Below are 27596 nucleotides of genomic sequence, written 5' to 3' on the forward strand. Positions count from 1 at the left end.
GACCTCGGTGGCCGAGTGGTATACGTAGTTCAACTGTAGCACTAGCCTGTCAACACTGAGGTTGTGAGCTCTTGAGTCCCTCCCGCACGTTGCAAATGTGTTTGTCTCAAATTTTTATTGACTGGGTTTTAACTGCTGAAGGTAGGGGGTACTCTCTGTCCGCCACGAAATAAGCCAACAGTGCAGGAAGTGGCGTTAAAAAAACAAAAAATGAAATCATTTTTGAACGACTTGAATAATTTTATTATTTTTTTCACACCTCCTCCTTGGGCGAGTTTAAATTTGTTGGTTGATGTAATTTGTCATGATGTTTAATATTGATGTTAATTACTTTCATCTCTGCGATTTTGATTTGTTAGTAAGGTCATTTTGATTTCAGAAGGGATTGCATGGGATTTTTTACTATTGTTATTTTTTTTTCGTAAAGTATCGGTCCCTTTGCCTCGTCAACATTGATTTTGGATTTCTGAAGAGACTTTATTTGTCGAAATGCGAAGTAAAATTGGAACCGTTTAATGTATTTACCTTACACTGTGTGTAGAACATGCATAAGAAATAATTTAACAATCAAAAATAAAGATTTATTGTGTGTAAATAATGATAAAACAGCAAAAAGACAAGAAAGACTTTCAACTGATATAGTGAGATAAAATATCACAGATAAAACAGTTCTTATTGGTCAGGTATTATCTCCCCTTTTTCCAATAACCACACCACTCTTTTCATGTACGAGTACTACAGATGTTGAATCAAATGTACAACCTGTTTGATTGACAATCAATAAGTTATGATAGATACATGAGAGGGGTGTAGTTTCAGCAAATTAATGAATTTTGAAATCCAGCAGAATCTGTCACGATTATAAGTGTTAAAGTTTTCTTCTGAATACAGTTCCATTATATAAACATCGAATAATCCTAACCCTTCCTCTAATAATGCTTCATACCACTTTGATCATAAAAAATGAAGCAAAATTGACAGAAAAAGTAAATTTCGTAATACATAAAGTATTATAGTTTTTATCACGGTTTTATTAAAAGTTTATATGTCGAACAAATATCACATTAAACAAAATACTGATAGTAAAAGATGTAAAATGATGTCTATTGCAACGTTTGTTAATCGCTAACATTAGCTAAAGGCATTACAGGCATTTGGAACTGTGAATGACGAACACCAATAGGATACCGAGGACTACTTGTCATATTAACCATATTCGGACTATAGGCACCTGGACCCGGTACAGAGTTATCGTATTTTTCCGGTTTTCCGCGTCCCGATATAGAGAACGACGGTGGATTTTTCTTATTTCCGTTTTGGTTGTGTGGAAAGTAAGATGCTGGACCGGGTGATTTTGCTAAATCTGAATTAAAATTCATATAACTGCTCTTTCCTTGTATAGATGAGGCATATCCACCCCTTTGTCCCGGTACATTAGGTCCTATCGTTGATGGAAGGCTGTAAGCATTAGGCGATGGAGTGTAATCGATTCTTCGTTGTGTTGTTCTTGGACTTAATGAATACGCAGGCGCATTAATTTCCCTCAATGGTTTCCTGTCTGTACTGTATGCTCCTGGGCCAGGACTTACCCACCGTGCTGAAATTACCAGTTATACTGACATTAGTAATTATTACATAATTATTATATTCAGCGCAAATGTTCAACTAAGTAATATGTTACACTTTTTTATGTTTATTTATATATTCTTTAATTAAACTCAATAAAAACAAAAGATAAATCTTGTAACAGACATGCATATAGTTTTTTTTTGTTTGTACCGCCTGGACTTAATTGTTCCTTATCCCATATGTTATAAAAAAAATACCGGTACATTATCTGATACATGTATATTACTACAAAACAAATCTACTCCCCAATTTATAAAATGAAAATAAAAATCAGTGAAGACCAAATACAATCTTTAATTCAATAATGCCAGAAAAGTTTGATGCTATGTGTAACATGGTCATTAAAAAAGAAAATAACTTTTAAAAATTTGGTGTACCCGGATCTTTTTGCCGGATTAACCATCATCAGAAACGCTCAAAACCTACAACGTTGAAAGCCGAGGATGCATAAATACTTGAGGACTGTTTGACTAATAGGGATTCGTAACAATCTAAGGTCAGCTTTGTCTGAGGGAAGCTTAGATTTAAGAAATGCATGTTATAAATCACGTTAACGTTGGACAACATGTATTTACGTGGATTTTTCTCTTACAATAATGAACAATACTGCAGTCTAGTGCAAGTTTTATAATAAAATATTATTATTCCGCAGACTTCTTCACTTTTTCGGCTAACACTACAAAGGTATGAAGAAAGTTTCAAACATGTCAGACTCAGGTATTGGTTTTCTTAATTGTGTTGTATACATTGTAAGTATGGATAATACAAGAAATATGTCGTTCGGTTGCGCTCGTACCATTCCCGAGTCTGGAACTTCATCAATGGTTGTATTGTTCATTGCAGAGTTTGGTCTTGGTGGTAGATCTTATATTCTATCAATACTGTTTCAACTGTTTAGAGTTTGACGAGTTTGTCGTATTGTATAGACACGTGACTATTGTCAGGAACCATGTGCTAACTTATATAGATGTCAAACTTATTTGTGTTTTACTTAACACAAAGACCCTTTATGTAAATACTTATTATATTATGGTTCCCTTATCTTTCACAAAGTTAATTATTTAGAACAACTATCTATACTCACTTGGTGTTTTGATACGTCCACCAAAACTGTAACTTGGACCTCCACCCCTCCCTTTAGATGTAAATGTACTATCAACGTTATAAGCTGGGCCTGGACTAAAACTTTTATCCACTGTAATACAGATTAAATATAATTACAGCAAATGTATTTATATATGATATGTATATATATGAAAACTATATTATACAATGCATATGTATATCTGAAAATACTATAGTAATTCAGCACCTAAACATGGACGTACACACACCTTGCCAGTACCAGAATATTTGCGATCTGATGTAACTTTGATATCAAAGCACGTTTGTAGTTATTTGGTATATATTGCATTAGTATCCATTTAATTGATGATTACTCGATTACTTTTATACAGTGTTCAGCAGCATCTATTGCATGTAAACATACATGCAGGATTAGAACAAATTGCTTGTATGGGCCCTGCAAATTGGACAAACAAGGATACCGAGTAAGAAATCTGGACGAGATCGTTAGAAATAAAAGGAGGGAATTATCAGCAGAAGCAGATATTTTAACTTGCAATAGTTCATCAACACATCCATAAAGGCGCTACTTTAAGGGTTTTAACAGATTGCGTGGCATTGTCCTAACACATGACATCAGTTAAAATGTTATTAATTAATCATTAATGGTTTTGGAGTTTGTTCGTTAGTTGTTATTAACCATTGAGCGGTTTTTCCTTATATTTCAGTCGGTATTGATCTTAGAAAGAGTACATATGTTCCCATCCATAGGTTGATTCCACAACCAAATTTTCTTGTCGGAGGCTTTTATGGCTTTACTATACTTTATGGGTTTTGTTCATTGTTGAAGGCAGTACAGTGCCCTATTTTTGTTTACATCCTCGTCCCTTGGTCTCTAATGGATAGTTACACATTGACAATCAAACCACATCGCCTTATTTTTATTTGAACTAGAATAATTCTAAAATCAAAGGGTGACCAAGTCATAGGCTAAGTACGCGAAATTAGAATATATTAATAAGAGACTGACATAAATATCTTAAATTTCTGTAAATAACCTCATCATAGATACCAGCATTGAAATTTTGTACGTCAGACGGTCGTATTGTCTGTAAAAGACTCATCTGTGACGCTCGAATCAAAAAAGTTAAAAAGGCAAAATAAATTAAGAAATTTACAACTTTTGTCAATGTTCAGTGACATTCCACGAGAAAAGTCGGAATTTAAACTACATTCGTGGAGTGGAAGATCTCCTAATTTATAAAATGGATTCGTATGATAAGAACCTATCGATAAAATTTTTCTTGCTGCGAGCTGTAATAAGAATACAAGAATTTACAGGTAAAACACATTGTACATTGTGAGCTGATAAACAGAGAACTGGGTTTTATCATAATGCTTTGGACTACTTGAAAAAGCTACACGGCAGATAAGGTTTGCATAAAGATTCTTGATAATACGTAGGTTAACAATTATTAGGCAATGACCAATGATGCCACCCTTTCTTTGATTCAAAATCAACATGGACAACTTAGCTTGTATGATGTGTGTATTCTAAATTAGACGAAAACATGAATACTTAAACTTAATCTCCCATTCATGCCACTTCTAAGTAATGGTAAGGATTAAATTTGCTGGTTTTCACTAAAAGTCTAACCATGAATTTATTTTATGCTAGAGCCTTTTTAAAAAGTACAGTATCCATTCATTTGTGTACACTGGGTCGAGTCTATAAGTAACATTGTGTCTGTTGCTATGAATATTAATGCATAAAGATGGTTCAAAACTGTAATTTTGAAGATTTCGAGTATTAATTAAAAAAGAATACTCAATGTCATGCGTAACATAAACCAAAATGTTATACAATGAAAAGCTTTGTATTGACTTTCAGACTCCAATGAATTTCATGTTCTTCTAAGCAATATTTTACGAAAACATTTACATTAGTTACTCAAATTATCTGCAACAACAATTTATAATACAGAATCATATGGCATATGGAAAGATGTTGAAAAATTCTTTATTCAGATTCTTCGGCTTTCTTTAATATACGTATGCCACTAGGTTCTATCAAGTTCTGATATTGTAATGCCTAAAGATGACCCAAAACTACGAGTGCGTGAAATAAATTTAGTTGTTATAGGCTTACAATTTAATCATTTTTTTAGTAATCCAGGGTACCAATGAAAGGGCCCAAATTCAAATTATTTCTGTGACATAGATTTCAATTGTAAGCTTATATACCAATGATTTATACCAGTAATAAAATTAATAGAAACAAACATATCGTAAAAATAATTTCAAAAATATATATCTTATATCAGTCTCCGTAAACTACCTTCGGAGGACAAATTTCACTTCAAAGAATTAAAAAGACTGAGCGAGAATCAGATGATACATAATAAATGAATTTGCTATAAATAAAAAGTTTAAAAGATATGAGCATACAGAGCTTTCACCTGTAAAAATAAACTGAATTTAGTGGAAATAAAGTAAACAAAGAAACAAAGTTTTATTTTACATTGAACTTCAAAGGGAAATCAAAATGAATATATATAGAATATAACCAAATCTAGAAATTCAAAAACTTTCAAAGAACTGTAATTATATATCAACAAAACAATAAACAAAAACGAAAATAAAAGTCATTCAGTAATGTAATGATAGCTAGCTTATTCTACTACTGGCACTCTGGTTACTTTACCCATGCGTTTGAATTCATTGGCTGAAATAAAGGTTATAATGAAGCAAAGTCAGAGAGAGGCTTTATGTTTTGTCATTATTAAGACGAAAGCCATACAAGATACCAAAGAATGAAAAATATAGATCCTCAAAATAATTTATAGCAAAGAGGTGAAGCTGAGCTGAAAGTACAATATATTAACATCAGTTTCTACCTTTTTTCTAAATTAAATATTCAGGATTTATCAAACGGAATTAATATAATTAAAAAGAAGGAAAAATTAAAATCCTTAACATTAGTTGAGTTCCTAATTAATAGTAGCATAAAAATATCCCAAAAGTGAATTACATTTACAAAAGTATACAAACCATAGGCTAAAATATTGAACAAATAAATTTAGTTAGCCTAATATTACTTTTTGTGTTTGTCTTTGTGTTTCTTCTTATCTGGGGTGATTTTTCTTTTAATTGATAACATTTCATATATGAATAAAAAGAAATGAGGTATATGTGTCCCCTGAATGAGATAGCAACCAAAACAACACATTAAAAATTTAAAATCAAGAAAAACACAAATATATTTCAGAATGCTTAACATGTTTATCAATCCTGTGTATTGACACATACGATACTATTTTGTAAGTGTTGAAATACAACCAATAAGACAAAAAGAAGCAAATGAATAACAGAACTGAAATACGGTGATATACTTAGATATCAACTTTGAAAGGTGTTTTGCATTTATATATTGATATCCTACAAGCTGTCTTAATACTTACAAAAATATCTTGATCCAAACGTGAAAGAGGGTGCTCCCTTTTTTGTGACATCAACTTGTTTTGTACCCACTGTATTTGGTAGTAAATATTTCGCTGGTCCTGGACCTGAAAAGTACAAATAAAATATGCATTTATAATGGGCTGATTTTCACTAATACCCCATTGAGTTATCTCCCTTTGTATGTTGGTACGTCTATCCTTCTATCCTCAAAGTACTGTAGTCTTAACGAAATAAAGACTTCCGGTACGGGACCTATAGTTGTTAACTTCATTGTCATTTGGTGTTTGGTGGAGATTTGTCTCATTGGCAATCATATCACATCTCCTTTTTTTTTTATTTTTCAAGCCTTCAATCAACTTCAATACCCATCTAGTAGTTAGGTCTATTAAAAGAGCATTAGCTTCGAGATATAACAAAAAATAAAATATGATTTTTTTTTGTTCATTCATTAATGAAAGTGAAATAGTGACATCATAATTCGCTTTTAGCAGTCAGCTTGGTTCAATTTTGTCAAAATAAGCTAAGAAACATTGCTGATGAATATTCACTTGCAAGTGAATAATTCGACAGCATTGAATCCGTATTCGTGTGACCTTCAACTTAACCTCTTAGCTAGAGATGGGTTACGCATAAACTAAGCGTGTTCAGCTAGTAAAAGGAAAAGAATGTCAACATTGAAAGTGAAACAAGTGTAAACCATTTGGTTGACTGATTCGATTCACAAAAACTTATTCTTATACAGGTAATAACGATGGTTAAATTGTTTTTAACCTATAATGTGAAATCAAACAGACCTAGAAAAATTCAATTGCACGTGTTCTCTATCTATTTATATCTCTTATGTTTATATCGGATTATATGAACTTCGGCAGTCTCGGAGGTCACTTCGATGGTTCATTAGATGGCCCAGTGGTATAGAGTAATCACAGTGCAGGCATGTTTGCTACAATAGCACATAAGCATGAGTTCAGAATCAACTGAGGGAATATCAAAAAAGTTTGAAGGACTAACATTGTAGGCTAAATTTCATGTGAAGTTTATGTACTTAATATGTATTATAAATACATGTTTATTGGAGTGTGTGTTTGTCTAATTTATTAAAAACTCCAGGAGTGCGTAATTAAACACCTGTCTATCTTTTGAATAGAAACAAGAAAATTGTTAACAAGAAATTTAATGACAGAAAAAGCCTGTCGTGGACCTATTTGAACCTTGAACTTTTCCCCCTTGACATTGGACATATATATAGTCTAGCTGAGACATAATGTACACACTTCTGTGACAACCTTGGTTAAAATAACTATATTCAAAAGAAATAAAGTGATTCTCATTACACTAGTGGAATGAAGCTCCTTTATCTTTATATTGACATTAACTCAAGGGAAGAACATTATTTGCACAATGTTTCAGAAGGTTAATCCAACAGAGTGCTTTTTCCACATCCTCTCAAATTTCAATTGTCATTTAAAAGACAAATGTTATTTGCTTAGTCAAAAACAGCAGATATATATATAATTACTATATGAATAACCACAACAACCAAAAAAGGCTTTCCCATATTACAAATACAATTGTTTGTAACACTGAGAGTGCATGTGTATATGATAAGAATTAGGACTTTTAAAGTACCAAACCAAGGCAATTAAGGCAAATTTTGACAAATTTGGAATATTTATCTAAACATATTTATATATACGTTTTTATCTATATTATCTATATTGAAATTAATTTTATATATTGTCTTTCTGATACAAATTAAAAGATGTCCTTCGAAGCAAAAATATAAATAAAATCATTACATGTATGATTGATATTTAATTCTTAAATACATGATTTTTTAATTAGTTGTTATTGGCTTTAAACTAGTTGTCAGTAACTGCGAGTACTCAGATCTTTACTTTGTGTCTTTTTGTTGTGAGGGATATATAACTACACTGCCACGTCCGGTCTGTGTTTTTGTAAGATATTTTGATTTGTATCGATCTGATGACTTAAGCCCTTTTCAACGGATTTTTATAGTCTGTTCTTATGTTGTACTGTTACACCACTGTCAAAGGCTAGAGGAGGGTTGGCGCCTTCAAACATGTTTAACCCCGCCACATTCTTAATATGCATGTCAGAGTTAGGAGCCTGTAGTTCCGTGGTTGTCGTTGAATCATGTCTGTCATATTTTTTTTCCGTACATTATTTTGTTATATTAAAATTAGGCCGTTAGTTTTTCTCAATTGAATTGTTTCACATTTTAATGTCGGTGCCTTTTATAGCCGACTATACGGTATGGGTTTTTCTCATTGTTAAAGGCCGTACGGTTGCCTATAATTGCTTACATCTACTTCGTTTGCACTTTGGTGGATAGTTTTCTCATTGGCAATCATACCACATTTCCTTATTTTTATATTTTCCTAAATTACATTATGCTGTCTTCAACCGCAATATGTACCTCTGAATAACATTTGCTATTATGTTTATATAAAAACTGTATACTAATAATGCAGTATACTTCTATACTCTATAATATTCAAATTACAGCAGGTTTCAACACTTTCTAATTTTGACCCTACGGGCGATACAAACACATGGGAAATAGGGCGTACCTGTTTCAATTCTCAAATATAAGACACATATTTTTTTTCTGCTACATAATTATGTACATCAACATAGAGCTGGGTTTACAAAAGAATATTAATAATCAGATCATCCGCGTTCACATTTAAACGGTCCTACGTCAAATCAATAGTTCGTGTTCTGTCCTTTTTCATTTCAAGTTAGTTCTTTTTCATTTCTGATTATCAGATTCTCTTCAGACAAATTTTCAAACGTGTTTAAATACTAACTTCAAACGCAGTTATACTGTTTATAATCTAGATAAGCGGTTCTATCACAAAAATATCAAATTAAGTCAAAGACTATCTTGAATCTAGCTTGGTTACAACGGTCTAGCAATCTTTATTGTCTGACGAGATGGCGTGACGAACGATGGGTTACCAGGCCAGTAAAGTACATTGATCAATAGCCACCTACACAACGGTGTGATCAACTTGTGTTTTGTATCTAAAAGTAAGCACAATTTTTAAGCAGTTGTCGTATCTGAATGTATTCCGTCATTTGAAGACTCGGTTGTTAATGACAAATATTCGATTGTTTCTGTTAATATCTATTGACAACTGTTGGGCGACCTAAAGCTTGACATATTGTATGGACAACTGTGTCTATTGTTGAGGACAGTACTTGCCCTCTAGATTTCTTCTGGGCAATTTTTGTATTTGTGCTGTTGTCTCATTGACGTATACGCAACATCTCATTATTATTCAGAACAATGTATATACGTTATGTAATCATGTCTGCTTACAAGAACAACATTAATTTGAATCTCTCTACTAACATTAAGTTGGTAGTTCGACCTACTTTTGATACAATAGTATTTCAGTAATATCCCGGATGTTCAGTTTGTGTAGTTTACTTAATATCCAAAGATCGTTACCATACTGCTCCCCTTCAATTTTTAATATGATTGGTGCACTTTTAAGCCGACACGCATAGACGAATCTCAATTTTAAACACTCCGTCTATTTTTAAAAATCTCCCATTTTTTTAGTTCTTTTACATTCAAAGCAATATTTGATGTTCGAAAAGTGAACTTCTCTTTTCTTAAAGATAAGTTATACTAGCGGTCAATTGCTAGGAGACTTTAATAATGCACTAAACAAAAAAAAAAACAAACAAAAAACAGAATTTTCTAGGAAAATCATAAGAACAAAATGTGATAATAATGTCTGAGCATTAAAAGGTGAAACTTGCATAGAAACTGAGTTTAATGACGTGCTTAGTCACAATCTTCATTCTATCAAGACCGTGTATTTTAATAGTCCTAGTCTTGATCATAATCAAAAGTGTTTTTTATATCACAATTATCAGCAAAAATCGGAATTCATTGAATATTAATAGCACAATTACAATTGCAACATTTTTATTAGATGTTTTCAGTTAGCTCAGGTGACAATATTGTATAAAGGGTGACTATATAATGATTTTTCTTAATGATACAGAATAATTTAAAAGCTTAATCACTTCATTTAACACGTATTTACTGAAAATAATCGATTTGTACACGTGGACACGTGTACTTACATGACCGATATGACATTTTTGTTTAATTGCAAATTTTAGCTTTTTTGGGGGGTTTTCTTTCAAATACATATGTTTTGTAACACTCGAAACCAGCAAAATGTTCTAAACAGCACACTGTTTTTTTGATATATTTTTCATTTACATTCCCCACGCATGCAAACAGTAAGAAGAAGAAGAAGAAGAAGATGTGAAAAAGAAGGAGTAGAATAATTGAAATACATGTGTAACTGTAAATGAATAAAAGGATATGATGGGTATAAGTCAATGAGACAGCAACCCAACAACACAATGAACAAAAAGACATCTAGAAGTCAACGCACAATATTTAACAATAGACATTTTTGAAAGCAGTTGAGAAATTCAATTAACTACATCAAACACGCTTATATTATAGGTGAAAGGAAGAGAAAATATATATAATATATATGTATAATAAAGTAACTTTAAAATAACAAAAACATTCTTTATTATAGATTAAAAAGGTTAGAATGTTACCAATACCTTTCCTTTTCCTTTCGCTGGAAACACATTTTTTGAAAGAACTGTATTGAATGGTAGCAACCTTGCTTATAAAAGTAAGAAGATGCGGTATAAATGCCAACGAGACAATTCTCAAATAGAGGCCAAGTGACGTAGAAGTTAGCAACTAGAGGTCACCGTACGGCCTTCAATAATGAGCAAAACCCATACCGCACACCACTGAACTCACTTAAGGCATATGTATATCGGTCATGTTAAACTTCAGGAATACTGTCGGGTATAATAGTCGCGGAGAAATTTCATGTTTAGCTGAAAAGTTTTGTTTTGTTACAAAATTTTATCCGATTATGTCTCCCATTAACTTTTTAATACAGAAGTCTTAATGTACAAATGCTTCATAAAAGTTTTAAATTTTCAATGTCAAAAGTTGCTATCAACAAGTTTTATGTATAGAGGATTTCAATATATTGTCTAATCCTTGGAAAAATATTTTCAAATCAAGGTTAGAAGATAGTTAGGTTGTACACTTTAAACTTAAAGATTTCATATTCTATTACTTCTTTATAGGATTTGAGAGTTAAAATTCATTAAATATTCTATTCGTCATTATTCTTAATTATGTTCTATATACAGGCTCACATAATACAACATAAAATAAAAAAAGAAATATGTGGAATTACTATAAACCTTAAACGTCTGAAACGAACTATAAATATGTTTATGATATAATACAAGATTTAGAAACAGTTTTCACTACATTGTAGTCTACTGTCATGCAAATAGTGTAATGTTAAATAGACCGCACAGATACAAATACAAACACATAGGAAATTAAAATGATCCAAAACTATACCTTATAAATAGGTCTGAATAAAAGTATAAAGCGGGGAATCAATCAATGAGATAAAACACAACGACAAAAATAACCAATTAGTATCATAATTAATGGTAAAACTTCGCAACATAAATACAGTTATGTAAAAATGAGGAGATGCTTGCCGATCAGACAACTATCAACGAGAGATAAAATGAAACGGTTGCAGCAGTTATAGACCACTGTGTGGCATTCAACAATGAGAAAAACCCATACCGTATAGTCAGATATAAAAGGCCACGATATGAAAAATGTGAAACAATTTAATTGAGAAAACTAAAGGCCTAATTTATTACAAATAAATTTACGAAAAACAAACTATGACAGCCATGAAACAACGACAGCCACTTATTATAACTACAGGCTTCTGATTTGGGACAAGCACATAGAGAATGTGGCGGAGTTGAACATGTTTGTGAGCGCTCAACCTTCCCCTAAACTGGGAAAGTGGATTTATAACACGACATAAGAACAAACTGTAAAACTCAGTTGCAAATTGCTTAACTCAAAAGGTCGGCACGAAACATAAAAACAGTTAACATAAAAAGCAATAGACACACAGCACCGAAATAAGAGAACTGTCAGTTTCTGAATACTAGTTCAAAGCCAATAACAAGTATAATAAATAAATCATACAATGCATAAAGTAAACGAATCTTGGTAATGATAGGAACAAAAACGAAATAATGAAAAGATTGTATATTTTGTCCTCATTGAATCTACTATGGTTAAGTATTGTATATTCAAGTAAAATTTTATAAAAGATTCGCTTACAAAAATCTACATAATAAAATCTTTCTAGTGTATAGTTACCCAACAACAGAATGAAACTTAAAATACATTTTAAGTCTAAATTTGATGTGCAATTTAAACTTGGAGCTTATACTAGCTATTCCCATTATTTGAAAATCAATTTCTGTCATTAGGATTTTTAAAGACTTAAGACTTGTAGTTTTAATTTTATATCGTAAATGAGTCAAATTAAAAGCTTTTCTTTAACAGTCGGAAATTCTAAAACTCCGAACAATACAACGCAGATAGTTTATGGACTTTCCGAACGGAAGCAAGCCTTGTACAATTATGAAATTACAAAGGCATGCCGCGACAACGATTCTATAGCACTTGTGGAGATTATTGATTTCCAATTGTTTTACATGAAATAAATCAGAATAAAATAACTTTGTTCTTTCAGATTTATAAAAAATTAAATAACACGAAACAACAGCTTCTGTAAATCATTTTTTGTAGTTTGAGATCTGTTTTGACTTCATCCTTATGTTAAATTATTGTTTGCGTATCATTGTTGCAATGTTTTGCTGGGTTTCCGACTCATTGACATATATTCTAAATGCTTATGAAGAGCTTTTAATGGGCGTATAATAGGCAAACTAAAACATTGTTACAATAACATGGTGTTCTTGATACATGATCGAAATCCCAGACCAACATGCACAGCATTAACATCATAGATCTAATATGATGTCCTGTCTTTATTCTGTGTAAAAAAAGATGTGAAATGATTGCCGATGAGACAACTAACCATCAGAGATCAAATGACAATGAAGTAGCTGAAAGCAACACTAGGTCACCATGCGGTATTCAACAATTATCAAAACCAAAACCGTCTATTTAAGGAATGACTGTAATATTTTTTCTGTCTATGAAGAAATAACATCAAAAATGTAGTGCCCACTGAATAACCCGCGTAGCGGGTTATTTTAAAGTGTGCACCACATTTTTTATGTTATTTCGAATAGACAGAAAATTTATTACAGTCATTTCTTATAATTTAAATCTAAATTCCATTTTAAACCGGAGTAAACCATGAAAAAACGTTGATGACGACACGGTCACATGACAAAACAACGTCAGCCAATCAGAAGACGCGTTACATCCAAAATTAAATTATAAAGCTGTAAAAGACCCCGACATGACAAAATACCGACCGTGCAAGGGCTGTATAGCCAGTCAAGGTCGTTAAAAACTTCCATTTGTTGACATGACAAAATATAAAACAATTCAAACGAGAAAACCGAAGGATTTATGTACAAACCATTATTGAAAAACAAAAATGATAATCAGCGACCAACGCAACCAAAGAATTTTAGACTCCTGACTTGGGACTTAGGACAGATAGATGCATGATGTGGCAGGGTCAAACATGTTTGCAAGCGCTCATCCCCACCCCCCAAAAAATAACATAGGACAGTGGTGTAACAGTTCTGTTGTTTGTTCTTATATAATTGTCTTAACCATGACATTTTGTGCACTAATAAATTTGTGAAAGGTATCGTCCGATGCAACACGAATCTGGCGTTTTCCCAATTAGAATCAAAATATGTTATGTCAGTACCATTATTTTACCATATAGTTTCGGGCACCACTTGTTATACAATTTCTCACTTTAGTTCTAAAGCAAATAAGCCTGTACTTTAAGATATATAGTATACAGTTTGTTCTGTAGCACCAAAACAGTCTTGTTTACAGACTTATTTATACATTTTTAACAATGACATATCATGCGTCATAATATATCTCACTTAAAACAGGTTGAAACCGACACACGAAAATCTATGAATTAATAAGGAAGTTCTCACGATGTATATCAAAGGTTTACTATCAAACAAAGAGGTGTATCATAATGAACTGTGTTTAGGATATACATTGTAACATTACTTATCTAAACAATTTATATGAATACACGTCCTTTTCTTTCAGTGCCACTCAAATTTGACCATGATTATAACTTTGTCGTTGTCTGTTAATAAAGTACAATGAACGTAACTGAGAAAAAACTATATTTAATGTCATTAATTATTAGTATTTTCATCTGAATAAGTTACCGATACGCGGAATATCATTTTTCTTATAAGATATCAAAATCTAATTTGAAACTAAAAGCTATTCATACACTTATCTAATTAGACAGTACAGTATATGTATCCTATTAATTTCACCAAAATAAAATCATTTTATGCAAAGATAAAATCAGTAACATAGATCAACAGGAAGTTCGTAAATTAAATAAATAAATAAATTATTAATATTTAAGAATCAGAGAGTTATAAACATGACAAAGCAGTAAATCCTACATGAAATTGCGACTTTATAATTAAGTCTGTTGTAATACCTAACCGTTTTCCAAACATGCAGTATGTGGTATATATGTCAATGATTGATCTATACGCATTGTACTTTTTGGTGGCAGGTTTCTATTATTCTCTAGGATACCATCATATCCATTTGCAGGATTGTATTGAACTTTGACCCCAAAGAATAAAGCCAACGAGACATTGAATATAGGTCGTGACGATTGTCAGCTAGCTTAAACTGCTGGATACATAAAGACTAAGAAACGTGCTGGTCCAAGGACACAGTTATACAAATATAGTCCCCAGTGTGAACAGTGTATAACTTGCATTTTTTTTTGATACACTTTCCCAATTTATTTCTTGATATTTTATGCATGAAATATTAATTAAGGGGATGAAATTACATGTTAAAAAAATTTGTGTGCTGAATCTTTATGTTAAGTAGTGATTTGGTCCAGTTAAAAAAGGTCAAAAATTAGAATGTCTGAAGCTGTCAAACTGAATTTTAGCCCCCCTTAACACAGAATTGTCAATATTTTGAGTTAGAGCTGGTAGAAGTTTCTATAATTTTGATATTATTTGTATCAATAGTAGTACACTACTCTGTAAAAATCTTTTTAAGATAGAGCAGGTGCGATTTTTTTAATTTGAATTTATTGTCTAAAAGAAATGCACTACGAAATAACTGTGTTCTCGGGCCTGCTTGTCTGTTATCTACTATCCAAGAAGTTAACTCTGATATAATACTTTTACAAAGTAAACTTGCACTAAATTCAAGTTCAATATTTTATTAAAGTCTCACCACTTGTATAACATTATACATTCCAATATACATATAAAACATTGCGTATAACATAAAACATTGGAATACATATATAATACATATAGTATATTAAAACTAACAGTAAAATATCATTAGCACTATATGTTTTCTCAGGTGTCCGACAGCTCGTGGTAGTCGTAAATATACGCATCTGCATTCTGAATTACATTTTATTGGTTCTTTCGCCCCTCATAACTTACATTAGATTCGAACTAAAATACTTAATGACGCTTACACACAGGTATAATTGGTAATAAAAGACGTATGTTTTAAATTGTATTAAATTTTAATGTTCCTAAACCGCGAAAATTTATCCCATTATCCAACGTTAGAGTTCCCAACAAACGGTTTACCACGGACATGGGGCAACTTCCCACTTAACTCAGCCATTTTCGTTGATCTGAGGTAAAACAAAATAGCATTAAAATCACCCATTAATGTAATTACGGTCTATCGGGACGACAATTAAGGAATGTCCAACCCAAAACTCTTTACTTTTAAGATGGTTATTTATTTTAATCCATGTACAAATGGTCCTTACATTATTTAACGAAGCTTTAAATGGACTTTAAAATACCATTTCACTTGCTCAGTCAATCTATCACATTTATAAAATTGTATTTATTTAGTGTCTTTAATAGTTAATACAATACCTTAGGAAAGGAATTGAATATATTTATCTTTATATATTACTTTGAATGTGAACTCAAATGTTAATTTCTGTTTACCCTTTTATATAATCTATATAATGGTTTAATGTAGATATAGGTTTAATAGGGTTGTGTTTATTGAAAGTGTTTTGTAGGTGAAATTTTGTGTGAAATGGTTACTGTATACAGAAACAGTAAAGTATTAGAAAAACATATGATATATACATGTAAAACGTCATACAAAACACTTTCAATAAACACAACCTATATCCTACATGTCTTAGCAATTGAAAGTATATAATGAGTTGATGGAACAAACTCTTTGTCTTGAATATTCAATGTCATCCAAATAGTAGAGGGGAGCTATCCGGACAAAACAAAACTATAACAAAAAAGGGGGTCTACTATGCCACACAGTGATATTCCTTCATTTTTACAAACTAATGTATGCCTGAGATTGAGAAGAGATACTACGCCATAGAGTAAAGCGGTGATACTTGTATTGACGATCTAGTATAAAAAATAAGGTTGCCAATGAGACAACTATCCACTAGAGACTACAGGACGAAGATGTAAACATATATTGGTCACAGTAAAAGATTCAACTATGAGCAAATTCAACACCGTATTGTAAGCTATAATGGTCTCGGCATGACAAAATGCAAAATATAACTCAAAACAGAAACCTACGGCCTAATGTATGCTAAACAAATCACGTATGCCCAACAGTGTGGTATAGCTTCTATGCTACAGAGTGGAGCGGATCTACTATGCAACAGATGGGAGCGCATCTATTATGCCAGATGTTTGAGCGGAGACAACCTATAATCTTAACATTCTGATTATACATAAAACGAATAACAGGAATTACTAAAAGTATTGGGCAATTCAACAGACCGCATAACCAACAATATCCGACAAAGGAAAATAGACTTACAAAAAGGACAAATAACACATGGTCGAGATAGTTTGCCTTGGTACAGGTACACCATTTAGTTGGTTTCACGTGCGCAAAAACCTCACCCATTGCATATTTTTCTATCAAACAAGAGGTCATAATATTATATGAAATCCCTCATTGGAAAATGCCTTAGATGGTTTTATATGTTTAATTTATAATGAATGTTATGAATCCAAAAAACATGAACTTCAATTGTTATTTAATGTTGTAATGTCAACACTTTCAATACCGCTTAATTTAACTTTAAATAAACATCTTTGTCATCGTTACAAAGAAAACCAATAGCATCACTATTTATCTGAACAACACATTTAGGTTACTAAAACATACATATACAAAGGAAGGAGGCACGCATGACGTCACTTGTGTTTAAATTGATAATTGTATGAAGTTCAAGATAGCACTACTTTAATATTCTGGATACTTTTAAAAATTCGTTTCGTCTTGAAAATTTAAATTCATATGAGATATGAATGTCTCATACGTTCGAGAGATTAAGCATCGTGAAATCTGATCTATAGAAGTATTTGTTTAGCGTTCCTTTACATCGAATCATGCAAACAGTATAGACTTTATATTTCCTTACTTATTTAATTTTACATTTAATAAAAAAACTCATCATAGATACCAGACCAGATTTTGTATACCAGATGCGCGTTTCGCCTCCAAAAGACTCATCAGTGACGCTCGTATCAAAAATGATAATAAGGCCAAATAAAGTACGAAGTTGAAGAGCATTGAGGACCCAAAATTCCAAAAAGACACTAAAAGCCTCAAAGAGAGCCGGGAGATATAAAAGGGATAATCAAACTCATAAGTTGAAGACAAACTGCCAATTTCATGGCAAAAAAAAAACACAAAAAAAACTACCAAAATTCAAACAAGTCTACAAAACACAACATAGAATACCAAAGACTTAAGTTACACCAATGTACTTACATTTCGTCGGCTTTTGAACCAGTGGTTCCATTTTAAAGAACCGTTGTCGCGGCATGATGAAGTGATGCTTTATTCCTTTTTATAAATTTTAACTATATTTATCATGACATTTTCACATTTAACTCATTCTGCCCCTCAGCTGCTAAAAGAAGTGTTACACAATGTTACAATTATTCTGACCATTCTGAATGAAATGATAATAGGGGTTCTCTTAGGGAATAAAGTACTTTTTAAAGAATTTAGATCAGCAAATTTTATTTAGGTATCAATTGTGTCCTCGTGTATCTTTAATCGGAAAATAACGTGAAATATTTACAATACAATGCAATTGTTCGGAACTGTTTGAAAATGTAATGCGCCCTTTCCTGCACCCACTTTTGTCATATTAGAATATTAAATTTTGGGTATAGTCCATAATTTAGTTAGTTACCCGATAAGTTGTTGAATGCCATGAAAGAGTTAAACTGAAAGATAAACAAAGAGAACTCCCGAACAGAAACGAGATGATAACCTAGACTGGGTACTGCTCTTTGTGTTTTGTACACCCTTTAAAAAGACCACAACCGTGATGACTTTATCTCTACCTCTAATCCATTGAATTATTGATATATGATAATAATTATGTTATAATATATATGTAAGTTTGACGTACAAACATTTAAATAAATATATATATTGTATGTTATCAGAATTATTTACAAGATTTTGATTTATTTGTAACGTATACAAGTGTTTCGATGGTTCATCGTCTCAGGTTAAACAGGGGTCTATGGTTCTATTTTTGTGCCATATGATGACGCTAACCAAATGAAGAATAACTAGGATTTGAATGTCCATATATTTTTGGTAATAAAAAGAGGCCATTCTAAGGGCATATCAGCCTATAGAAAGGTATCCGCTTTTATACTGTCGGTTGAATTCACCCTTTAAGCTAAATTTTTATAACAGAGCGTCTTAGCATTTATATATCAGACGAGATAAATATAGATTCTACCACTGCATTGAGTGTGATATGATATTTATTTCTCCAATCTCGACAGTTTAATTTTCAAATATTAAATATTTAAAATTTAACTATCGAGAATAGAGAAATATTGTATTGCACGATATTTGGTGGTAGAATCTGTTTCTCTATAGGGGGAGGTTGGGTCGTTTATTATTTCAAAGTGAGAATATTTTTGCCCGATTGTAGATTTTTGTAATATTGTACATTATAATACATGGTGTTGCTTGTGATGAATCGGTATCTATTGTATACTTGTACCTTAACGTGTAGATGTACAACTACATAAAACCAACATCAATAACTTAAAAGCATTCTTTAATTATTAATTATGTAAAATCCACAGTCTCTTTTGTGGTTGATATGTGATGAGATCTTACAAGAACACTCTTTTATTGGCATTAAATAGAGCAAAAACTCTTTTTGTCCTGAAAACATTTAAATGTTTGTAGGTGAATACACGGTATGGTATGGGAAAGAAATAGTCGTACAAACAATTCAAAAGTTTGGTATGCTACAGTATACTTACTATAGATAAACTCTAGTTTCACTATATATTTACAGTGGTTACGGGTAAACTTGGTACATGAAGATTTATAAGAACAACATTAAAAAAGAAGACAAAATGATGATGGACTTTGGAAACAAAGCGAGTGATAATTAATAAAATGGAAGATGACACCCATCCTGCCAGTACAGAAACACGTATTGAATTAAAAGTGAAGAAAAGGGATTTTAAAAATTTTTAAACACATTCTTACTTTTAAGTACTTTAGAACAAATTAAGTCACGACAAACTGTCATTCATCGGAGATTCAACAACACGTAAGAAAACTAAAATGAACAAATCCAATTGCAATATAGACCTGTGTTAATACAGTTATTCCGTTACTCAGATGATGTCTTTTACTTTCATTTTTTTTCGAGTGTTTTTATTTAAAATGTTGTTTTTTTTCAGATTTAACTTAATGTCCCTCTTCCATGTTCATTAAATCTGACAGTAAATTAATGACGATTTATTAGATATGATTCAAACATTTAACATTTGCTTTGTGAATATTTGTCCCGGTCTGTAATTTTATAGAAGTTCAAACAAGTGTCATGGTTTATTAATGATACGTAAGATCACAACTGATTTTTTCCTGTGTTTAATACGGTATTTTATTGCTGTAATTATATATCATTAGATGTTTAGTATTTAGTAAGCATCTGTCCTATTACTTTGGAATTCGTGAGAAAGAAAGGGTTTGAATTCTCCTTTAAAGTTTATAAAGATGTTTTTGGCCAATTGATAGAAAAACTAAAGAAAAAAATTCAAGATAAATTACACATTAAATGTTTTGGATTTCCGTTTTGCTCTGTGGGAGGTCCGTATGGATTGACATAATTATTATGACTGCTATGGGATGTAAATACGCAGCCATGTCAAGATGGAGTAGATGTCCGTTTGTTCCGGCGTTAATTTCGTTTAACTGTATATGATGTCAAATGATTGCTAGGAATGTAGATAAGCAGCCATGTATAAAAGTCAGAGTAGATATTCGTATTACTCTTCGCTTGGTCCGTTTTACTGTTACATTATCAGATGTCAAATGACTGTTCGGGATGTACATACGCAGCCATGACAGGGCGGAGTAGATGTTCGTTTTACTCTGCGTGAAGTCCGTTTATACATTAACTGACTATATGTATTATTATCTCAACTTATATTTCATGTTTTTCAATTGTTTTTTTTCTTTTCTTGTGTATTGTATATTGCAATTGTGTGATATAAAAATCAATGTACTGACTATGCCCATAATGGGTCCTCTATTGGAAATAAAAAAAAAATATTATTATTAACATACGCAGAGTAAAGGGCGGAGTAGATGTCTGTTTGTCCTGGTGTGAAGTCCTTTTACTGTATAGGATGTCAAATAACTGTTCGGGATGTACATGCACAGCCATGACAGGGCGGAGTAGATGTCTATTTGTCCCGGGGTGGAGTCCGTTTTACAGTATAGGATGTCAAATAACAATTAAGGAATGACTGTAATATTTTTTCTGTCTATGAAGCGATAACATCAAAAATGTGGTGCACACTGAATAACCCGTCATGACAGCGGGTTATTTAAAAGTGTGCACCAATTTTTCAAGTTATTTCGAATAGACAGAAAAAATATTACAGTCATTCCTTAATTATAATTCAATTCTAAAATCCATTTTTAAGGAGTAAATCAGTTATATAAAGAACACTCGGAACAATTTATAGTTAACCTGTTGTAAGGCAAATATTGTCATTTCCCGCTACGACTGTAAAATTATCTTGACTATCCATGTATATACAATACTTGTTAGTGGACGTTAAGCAAATACAATGGGAGCTGCGGTCACCGACAACAGATCTGGATGATAAGGTTGTAATTTGTACCGTTTTTTCAGTTTTGACCTGTATATTTTCGGGTGTCAAAATAGCACTTGAGGTACATGTACATGTATATATGATAGACTTATTTGTGTACAGCTGAAGCACATATTTTTATGAAGCCCACCTCCGGTTGTGGGATTTTCTCGCTGAGTTGAAGGTGACCTTGGACTGTTTTCTGTTCTTTGGTCGGGTTGTTGTCTCTTTGACACAGTCCCCGTTTCCATTCTCTACTTTATTTAACGCAGTATTATCAAAAGTTTCGTCAAGTTTCAAAGACCTTGCAAGGTAACCTATTCTTTCATACTTTAATAAAGGAGTGGAAGAATTAAAGTATATCGATATGATAACACACATTCCAGCAATAAAAACATTTAATTGTATTTATTTGTGCTTCAATACACATTCAATTATAGGTCATTATATTGATTAACGAAAATAGTTTCGAATCTAATCCTAATCTTAAACCTTTCACCGTAGCCTTTGATTTCTAGATCTTCAGAATAAATAATTATGTGGGTGTTCAAAATTTTAGACTCAAATATTCACTTATATTATATACCGTGCACAAGGCTTGTCAATGGCTCTAAGATGAAAATACCGGTCTATACACTAGTCTACTATTGCTTAAGCATGGTGTAATTACAGCTGAAATTGGACATATAAGTAACAGACCTTATTATTTAAAAATGATTGCAAATATTATATGTACTTATTTTTATTAGTAAGACCCCATGCACTACGTACGATTCCGTATTGTAATCTGTACATGTATGTAAATTAGTTATTTATTTATTAAAATTAATTTTCATTGTTTCCTGTTTTTACTTTTCTTTGAATATTCCATTCATTTGTACAATTTCGTGTCAGTAAATTAGAACATTGCGTAAAATGCATGTCAACTTGAGCACAAAGGTTATAGTGTTATTGATATGTATCTTAAATTATTTTATTTTAATTACGACATCCTCCAAAACTTTCGACAATTGCAATTAAACACATCAAAATCTAATAGTTCAAAAAAAGAGAACGACGTTCTCCAAATCCGCGAAGTTATTTAAAACACGTGACTAGCGAGCCAGTTAAGAATTATAGACCCAATAGAGAAATCTGGGATATGTGTCATTTAGACAGCAACCCAACTACACTAATAAATAAAATACATCCAGAGGGCAACATTCAGTCGTCAACAACAGGACACAAATAAATAAAATACATACAGAAGGCAACATTCAGTTGTCAACAACAGGGTAAGTATCTATACAGGGTAATTATCTATACAGGGTAAATATCTATACAATATGTCAAGCTCTAAATCGTTGTGAGCCTAAAAATAAGTTGGGAATAAAGCAAGCAGAACGTATCATAGATGTGTCATCAACATCAAAATCCCCAAATAACAAAAACGTTTCGATATGACATAAGACAACTATGGACGAGATTCCTGACATTGGACAGGTACATAAATATGTAGCGGGGTTAGACTAGCTTTGATAGATTTTAACCCCCTCCTTTTAATTCTAATCTCGATCACTGGAATAACAAAAGTTAAGAAACATATAAGGCAAAATCAGTACAGGAAAAACTTTTTTTTAAATTCCAACGTATGTCTAATGTCAAAAGGAGAAATAGCAATTTTAAATTGGTGTAAATCTCACAAAAAGGTGAAAAGAGTATAAAAATAATCAAAGAAAAATCATATCCTGCACTCAGAAAAATAGTGGACCCAGGAACAAATCATGTGATTTAAGGTCGATACATGTATTTTGACAAAATATGCCTTTGAGATCAATACCAATACTATGATACCGAAAGTGTATAAGATTACTTATTCGTGGATGACTTTAGATTCTAGATCAAAAGTAAAGGGGGCTCTATAAGGAGCTCATCATACGATACTGGAGAATTCATGCTCTATAGGGAGCTCATCATACGATACTGGATAATTCATGCTCTATAAGAAGCTCATCATACGATACTGGAGAATTCATGCTCTATAAGGAGCTCATCATACGATACTGGAGAATTCATACTCTATAAGGAGCTCATCATACGATACTGGAAATTCATGCTCTTTAAGGAGCTCATCATACGATACTGAAGAATTCATGCTCTATAAGGAGCTCATCATTCGATACTGGAGAATCTATGCTCTATAAGGAGCTCATCATACGATACTGGAGAATTCATGCTCTATAAGGAGCTCATCATACGATACTGGAGAATTTATGCAATATAAGGAGCTCATACGATACTGGAGAATTCATGCTCTATAAGGAGCTCATCATACGATACTGGAGATTTCATGCTCTATAAGAAGCTCATCATACGATACTAGAGAATTCATTTCTGTAACCATATCAATTCATTGTTTTGTTAATTTGTTGGTATTGATTTGCAAGAAAAACTTTCGGACACAAAACCTATCCGCTGGTCTTATATATATAATAATTTATGAAAGAAAACGTGCAAAAATGTAAAATATTGGATTATATAGACAGGAAACGATTACTATGAATTTATCTTTGTATTCATTCGCCATGTAGGTATTGATGTATTGTATGCTTTTAAATCCAAAATATATCTTATACAAATACACCCTTGACGTAAATCTTACATGCATTATATTGTGTTACATAATAACCATACATAACATTGAAGCTGACTTATTTATACAACGAGAAATAATACCAAGAATGATATTGCATTCTTTCAGTTAAATATTATATTATATCTATGTCGGATCTTCCGAAACTGGTTCAGAAAATTGGTACAATAAGGCATCCTTTTTGCTTCAGAAAAGAACGCAAACTTAATGTATTAAAGGACCACTTTTGCGAGAGAGAAAAAAGCAAAATTGATTGTGCGGAATGTATACATACGTAGCCACCACGTTCGGTCAGAATAGCACCCCTTTTGCGATAGAAAAGACAGCAAACTTAGAGCTATAAGGCACCCCTTTTGTGACAGAAATGAACGTACACTAAGTGCAATATAAGGCACCCCTTTTGGGGAAAAATGAAAGCACACTAAGTGCAATAAGACACCCCTTTTGTGACAGAATAAATGCAGAGTTGCTGTTATCATAGCAGAAACAAACTACGATTCGCTCTCCATAGCAAATCATATAAAGCCCACTTGCTATAAACTAAACGATGTTCTGTTACACGATACGGTTATATAATGTTTTAGTTTCAATGCATGCTAAATGATGTTCCACTTATTTCATCGATTAACAAAGGTTTACAATGCATATAATCCTTTTGATCTGTATCATTATAGAGAGAATTAGCTAATACCTTGTTGATTAATTGTTGTTTGCTTTATGTTCAGTGGCAGATATTTAATGCATGACCAGGACAAGAACAAATCAATTGCAAATGCAAAAGGTCCTGTCATGGAATGAAGGGTGGGAAATTTGGACTGCCTCTGGCAAATAAGGGTATATACGACAGGGACAAAATTTAGCCTTTCCACAGACTAGAGATTTTGTGGGGGTTCTTAACGTGTAGAGAGCGTAACATTCTCTCTCTCTCTCTCTCTCTCTACACGAGACATTGGATTTAATGTTCCCATTCCGACCGGACGTGACTGCGTATTTATACATCCCACACAATCAAACGTACTCCCCACTTGGCAAGGGTTTTGCTGCCGGTCAGAAGATAACCAACTGCGACAATATTTCTATTCTCCAGTCACCCTTGAGATGCCCGTCATTTGACAAATGTTTTATACAGTTATTATCATAATGAACTTATGTACCAAGTTCAAATTGATGTGATCACAACTTCATAATAAAATAAGTTAAACCCACACTTTTATTAACTTGATACGGACGGACAGACGCAAAGACCGGAAATATAATGTTCTTATACCGGGCAAAAAATCAATCTGTTTTGAAAAAGGAAAGAAGTTTATTTTTAATCGGTTAAATTCATTAAAAAGACATCCCTAATAAGCATACTTGTCACTCTAGATTATCAATCATTAATCAATGAATATAAAAGACTAATTCTGCAATATGTAAATGTTCCAACGTTATCGTTTTATAAGAAAAATTCCTGCTTTAATTCAATGACTTAGAGTAAATTGAATAATTTTCAGTACAAAAAAATGTAATTTAGACATACAGAAATATCCTAACAGAAGGGATTTGAAATATCTGCGTAAAAGCTAAGGCTTGTCGCAAAGACTAACATGAATAATTCTGTCTAAGAAATTTCAAAAGAAGTCATTAAATAATTGATTAAATCATTAATTTACAAGTGAGAATAACTGTTAGTCGCATTCAACCTGACTGGGAAAAGTAATACATGCAATTAACCCCATGTAAAGAAGAACGCTATGGAAACGACTGTAACATAAAGTTAACAATTCCACTGTAAAAACATAAATAATATATGACCATTGTAAAGACCTGAGATATAGGCTTTTTTCTATAATTCTTTCTTCAGCTCTCTTCTAATACTAATATGCTACCGATTCAAAATAGATCCCCTTGGTTGATTGTTGGTTGTTTAATATCTAATGGCAGGTCACTATACCGAAGATCTTATACGCAACTCAGTATATATCAGCTTTCTTGTCAAATTGGTTAAGGATGTATTGGGTTTCTTAGTTCAACTGTTTGCCTACTATATCTAAAGTGTGTAGTTCTTTACATGATTATATAATCATCATTTTATACTTTTATTTTGTATGTAGTGATACAAAGAAAGGATTTATCTCATTTTTTATGAACTCAAACACGGAATACTAACGTTTGAAACGTAAGACGCCATAGAACAGTAATATAGGAATAACCAAATTATATCAATAATTATTTTTGTTTTAATTGTGTGTTTATTTAGACATTTTGTTATAGTAGATTGACACTCTTCAATCGGTTTGTTGTATACATATTTCCATTCAACATAAAACACTTCTACTCTCAATAGTTAAATATTTAAAACAATTTATTTTTCTATCAACACTCGTTGTCACGAGAAGACAAATGTTCAATATGGGTGTTTAAATATATTTCTTGTCATTTTCAATTTAGTAAAACATTCGGTATATTTTAACGATCGAACCTTACATGTGTAAATAAAAAGTTCTAAGGCATAGTTTGGATCACAGGAACTCTGCAGGATGTTTTCTATTCTATTTCGTTATCCCACTTTTTGCTGTATGCAGTTTTTAAAATAAAATGTAACTGAGCCTCACTTTTTCTCGCAAATCAGATACACAGTGATCAGTACTTATGTTCAAACATTAAATGGTGTAGCTACAGAAAGGCATAAGACGCACACATGCTGTTTGGTTCTCTATTTTCTTATTGTCGTCCGTATAAGATTTTTACAAGCAGTTCGGATATTCTAATTTAATGATTTTTTTTCAAATTGACAACAAGTTAATTGTTCTCACAAGTACTAAAAAAATACTAACCTGTGTATTCAGCCTGGATCATAACCTTTTTCCGGTGTCCATTTTCTTCTGCCCCTGGTGCCATCTTGGATACTGCTCAGGATAATATCGTTTAGCGTTTTTCACCGAAAAATGTATTTACCTATATAATTAACGTATAATCTAAAATCCCAGTAGACAGTTTCACTTATTTTCTCGAAATGTCACATGGAAAAAAAATATTAAATATTTATAACATATTTTGCTTTTAATTACAAACAGTAAATAAGGTTTGAATAAGTAATAATAATTCCTGACAGATTGCACAAGCCCTGTTTCTAAGGACGCGAATTTGAGAACATCATGTATTGAAGTTGATGTAAAGATTCCGTGAATAAGGCACTCTCACTCTAGCGTGGACGACTCATTGTCATGCCACAGAAATCTGAGTGTAAAATACATTACAGATATCACTGTCGATGTATTTAAATACTGAATAAACTGTAAAAGTTGGCAAATGTTTGTATCGGTAATTTCTTAGTCTTTCACCGATCAACAACTGGTATTGATCTCATAAGTAAAAATCCAATTATTTATATTTAAAATTTAAAACTTAACCTCTTTAATTTAAAATACGATTTATATAACTCTTTTCTAAAGTTTTTCAGTTTTTATGTAATTTAAAGTGTCACATGTGAAGA

At 32.0% G+C, this 27596-nt stretch overlaps 1 protein-coding gene across 4 annotated transcripts; it reads right to left on the reverse strand.

Annotated features, from left to right (window-relative positions):
* Positions 1–567: 567 nt before the first annotated feature.
* LOC127725463 (outer dense fiber protein 3-like) lies at positions 568–27387 on the reverse strand. Of its 4 annotated transcripts, none has more exons than XM_052232434.1 (5): positions 26938–27387; positions 6156–6260; positions 5399–5419; positions 2714–2824; positions 568–1597 (listed from the first exon to the last, which is right to left on the reverse strand). In XM_052232434.1, exons 1-5 carry the CDS (start codon positions 26999–27001, stop codon positions 1119–1121), a joined length of 780 nt encoding a protein of 259 aa, XP_052088394.1. In that variant the 5' UTR covers positions 27002–27387; the 3' UTR covers positions 568–1118. The 4 variants fall into 4 exon arrangements, with proteins under 4 accessions (XP_052088394.1, XP_052088395.1, XP_052088396.1 ...); XM_052232435.1 differs by lacking the exon at positions 26938–27387 and adding an exon at positions 18104–18275; XM_052232436.1 differs by lacking the exon at positions 5399–5419 and having other exon boundaries at positions 26938–27386.
* Positions 27388–27596: the final 209 nt, after the last annotated feature.

Source organism: Mytilus californianus, unplaced genomic scaffold (assembly GCF_021869535.1).
Source record: "Mytilus californianus isolate M0D057914Y unplaced genomic scaffold, xbMytCali1.0.p SCAF_15, whole genome shotgun sequence".
In the NCBI taxonomy this organism is placed as follows: domain Eukaryota; kingdom Metazoa; phylum Mollusca; class Bivalvia; order Mytilida; family Mytilidae; genus Mytilus; species Mytilus californianus.

Coding starts and splice junctions, on each gene's coding strand:
- LOC127725463 (XM_052232434.1), bottom strand. CDS start 27,001: ATGGCACCAGGGGCAGAAGAAAATGGACACCGGAAAAAGGTTATGATC. Junction 6,261..26,937: donor GATCCAGGCTGAATACACAG/GTTAGTATTTTT, acceptor TGTACTTTTCAG/GTCCAGGACCAGCGAAATAT. Junction 5,420..6,155: donor GTTTGGATCAAGATATTTTT/GTAAGTATTAAG, acceptor CCTTTATTTCAG/CCAATGAATTCAAACGCATG.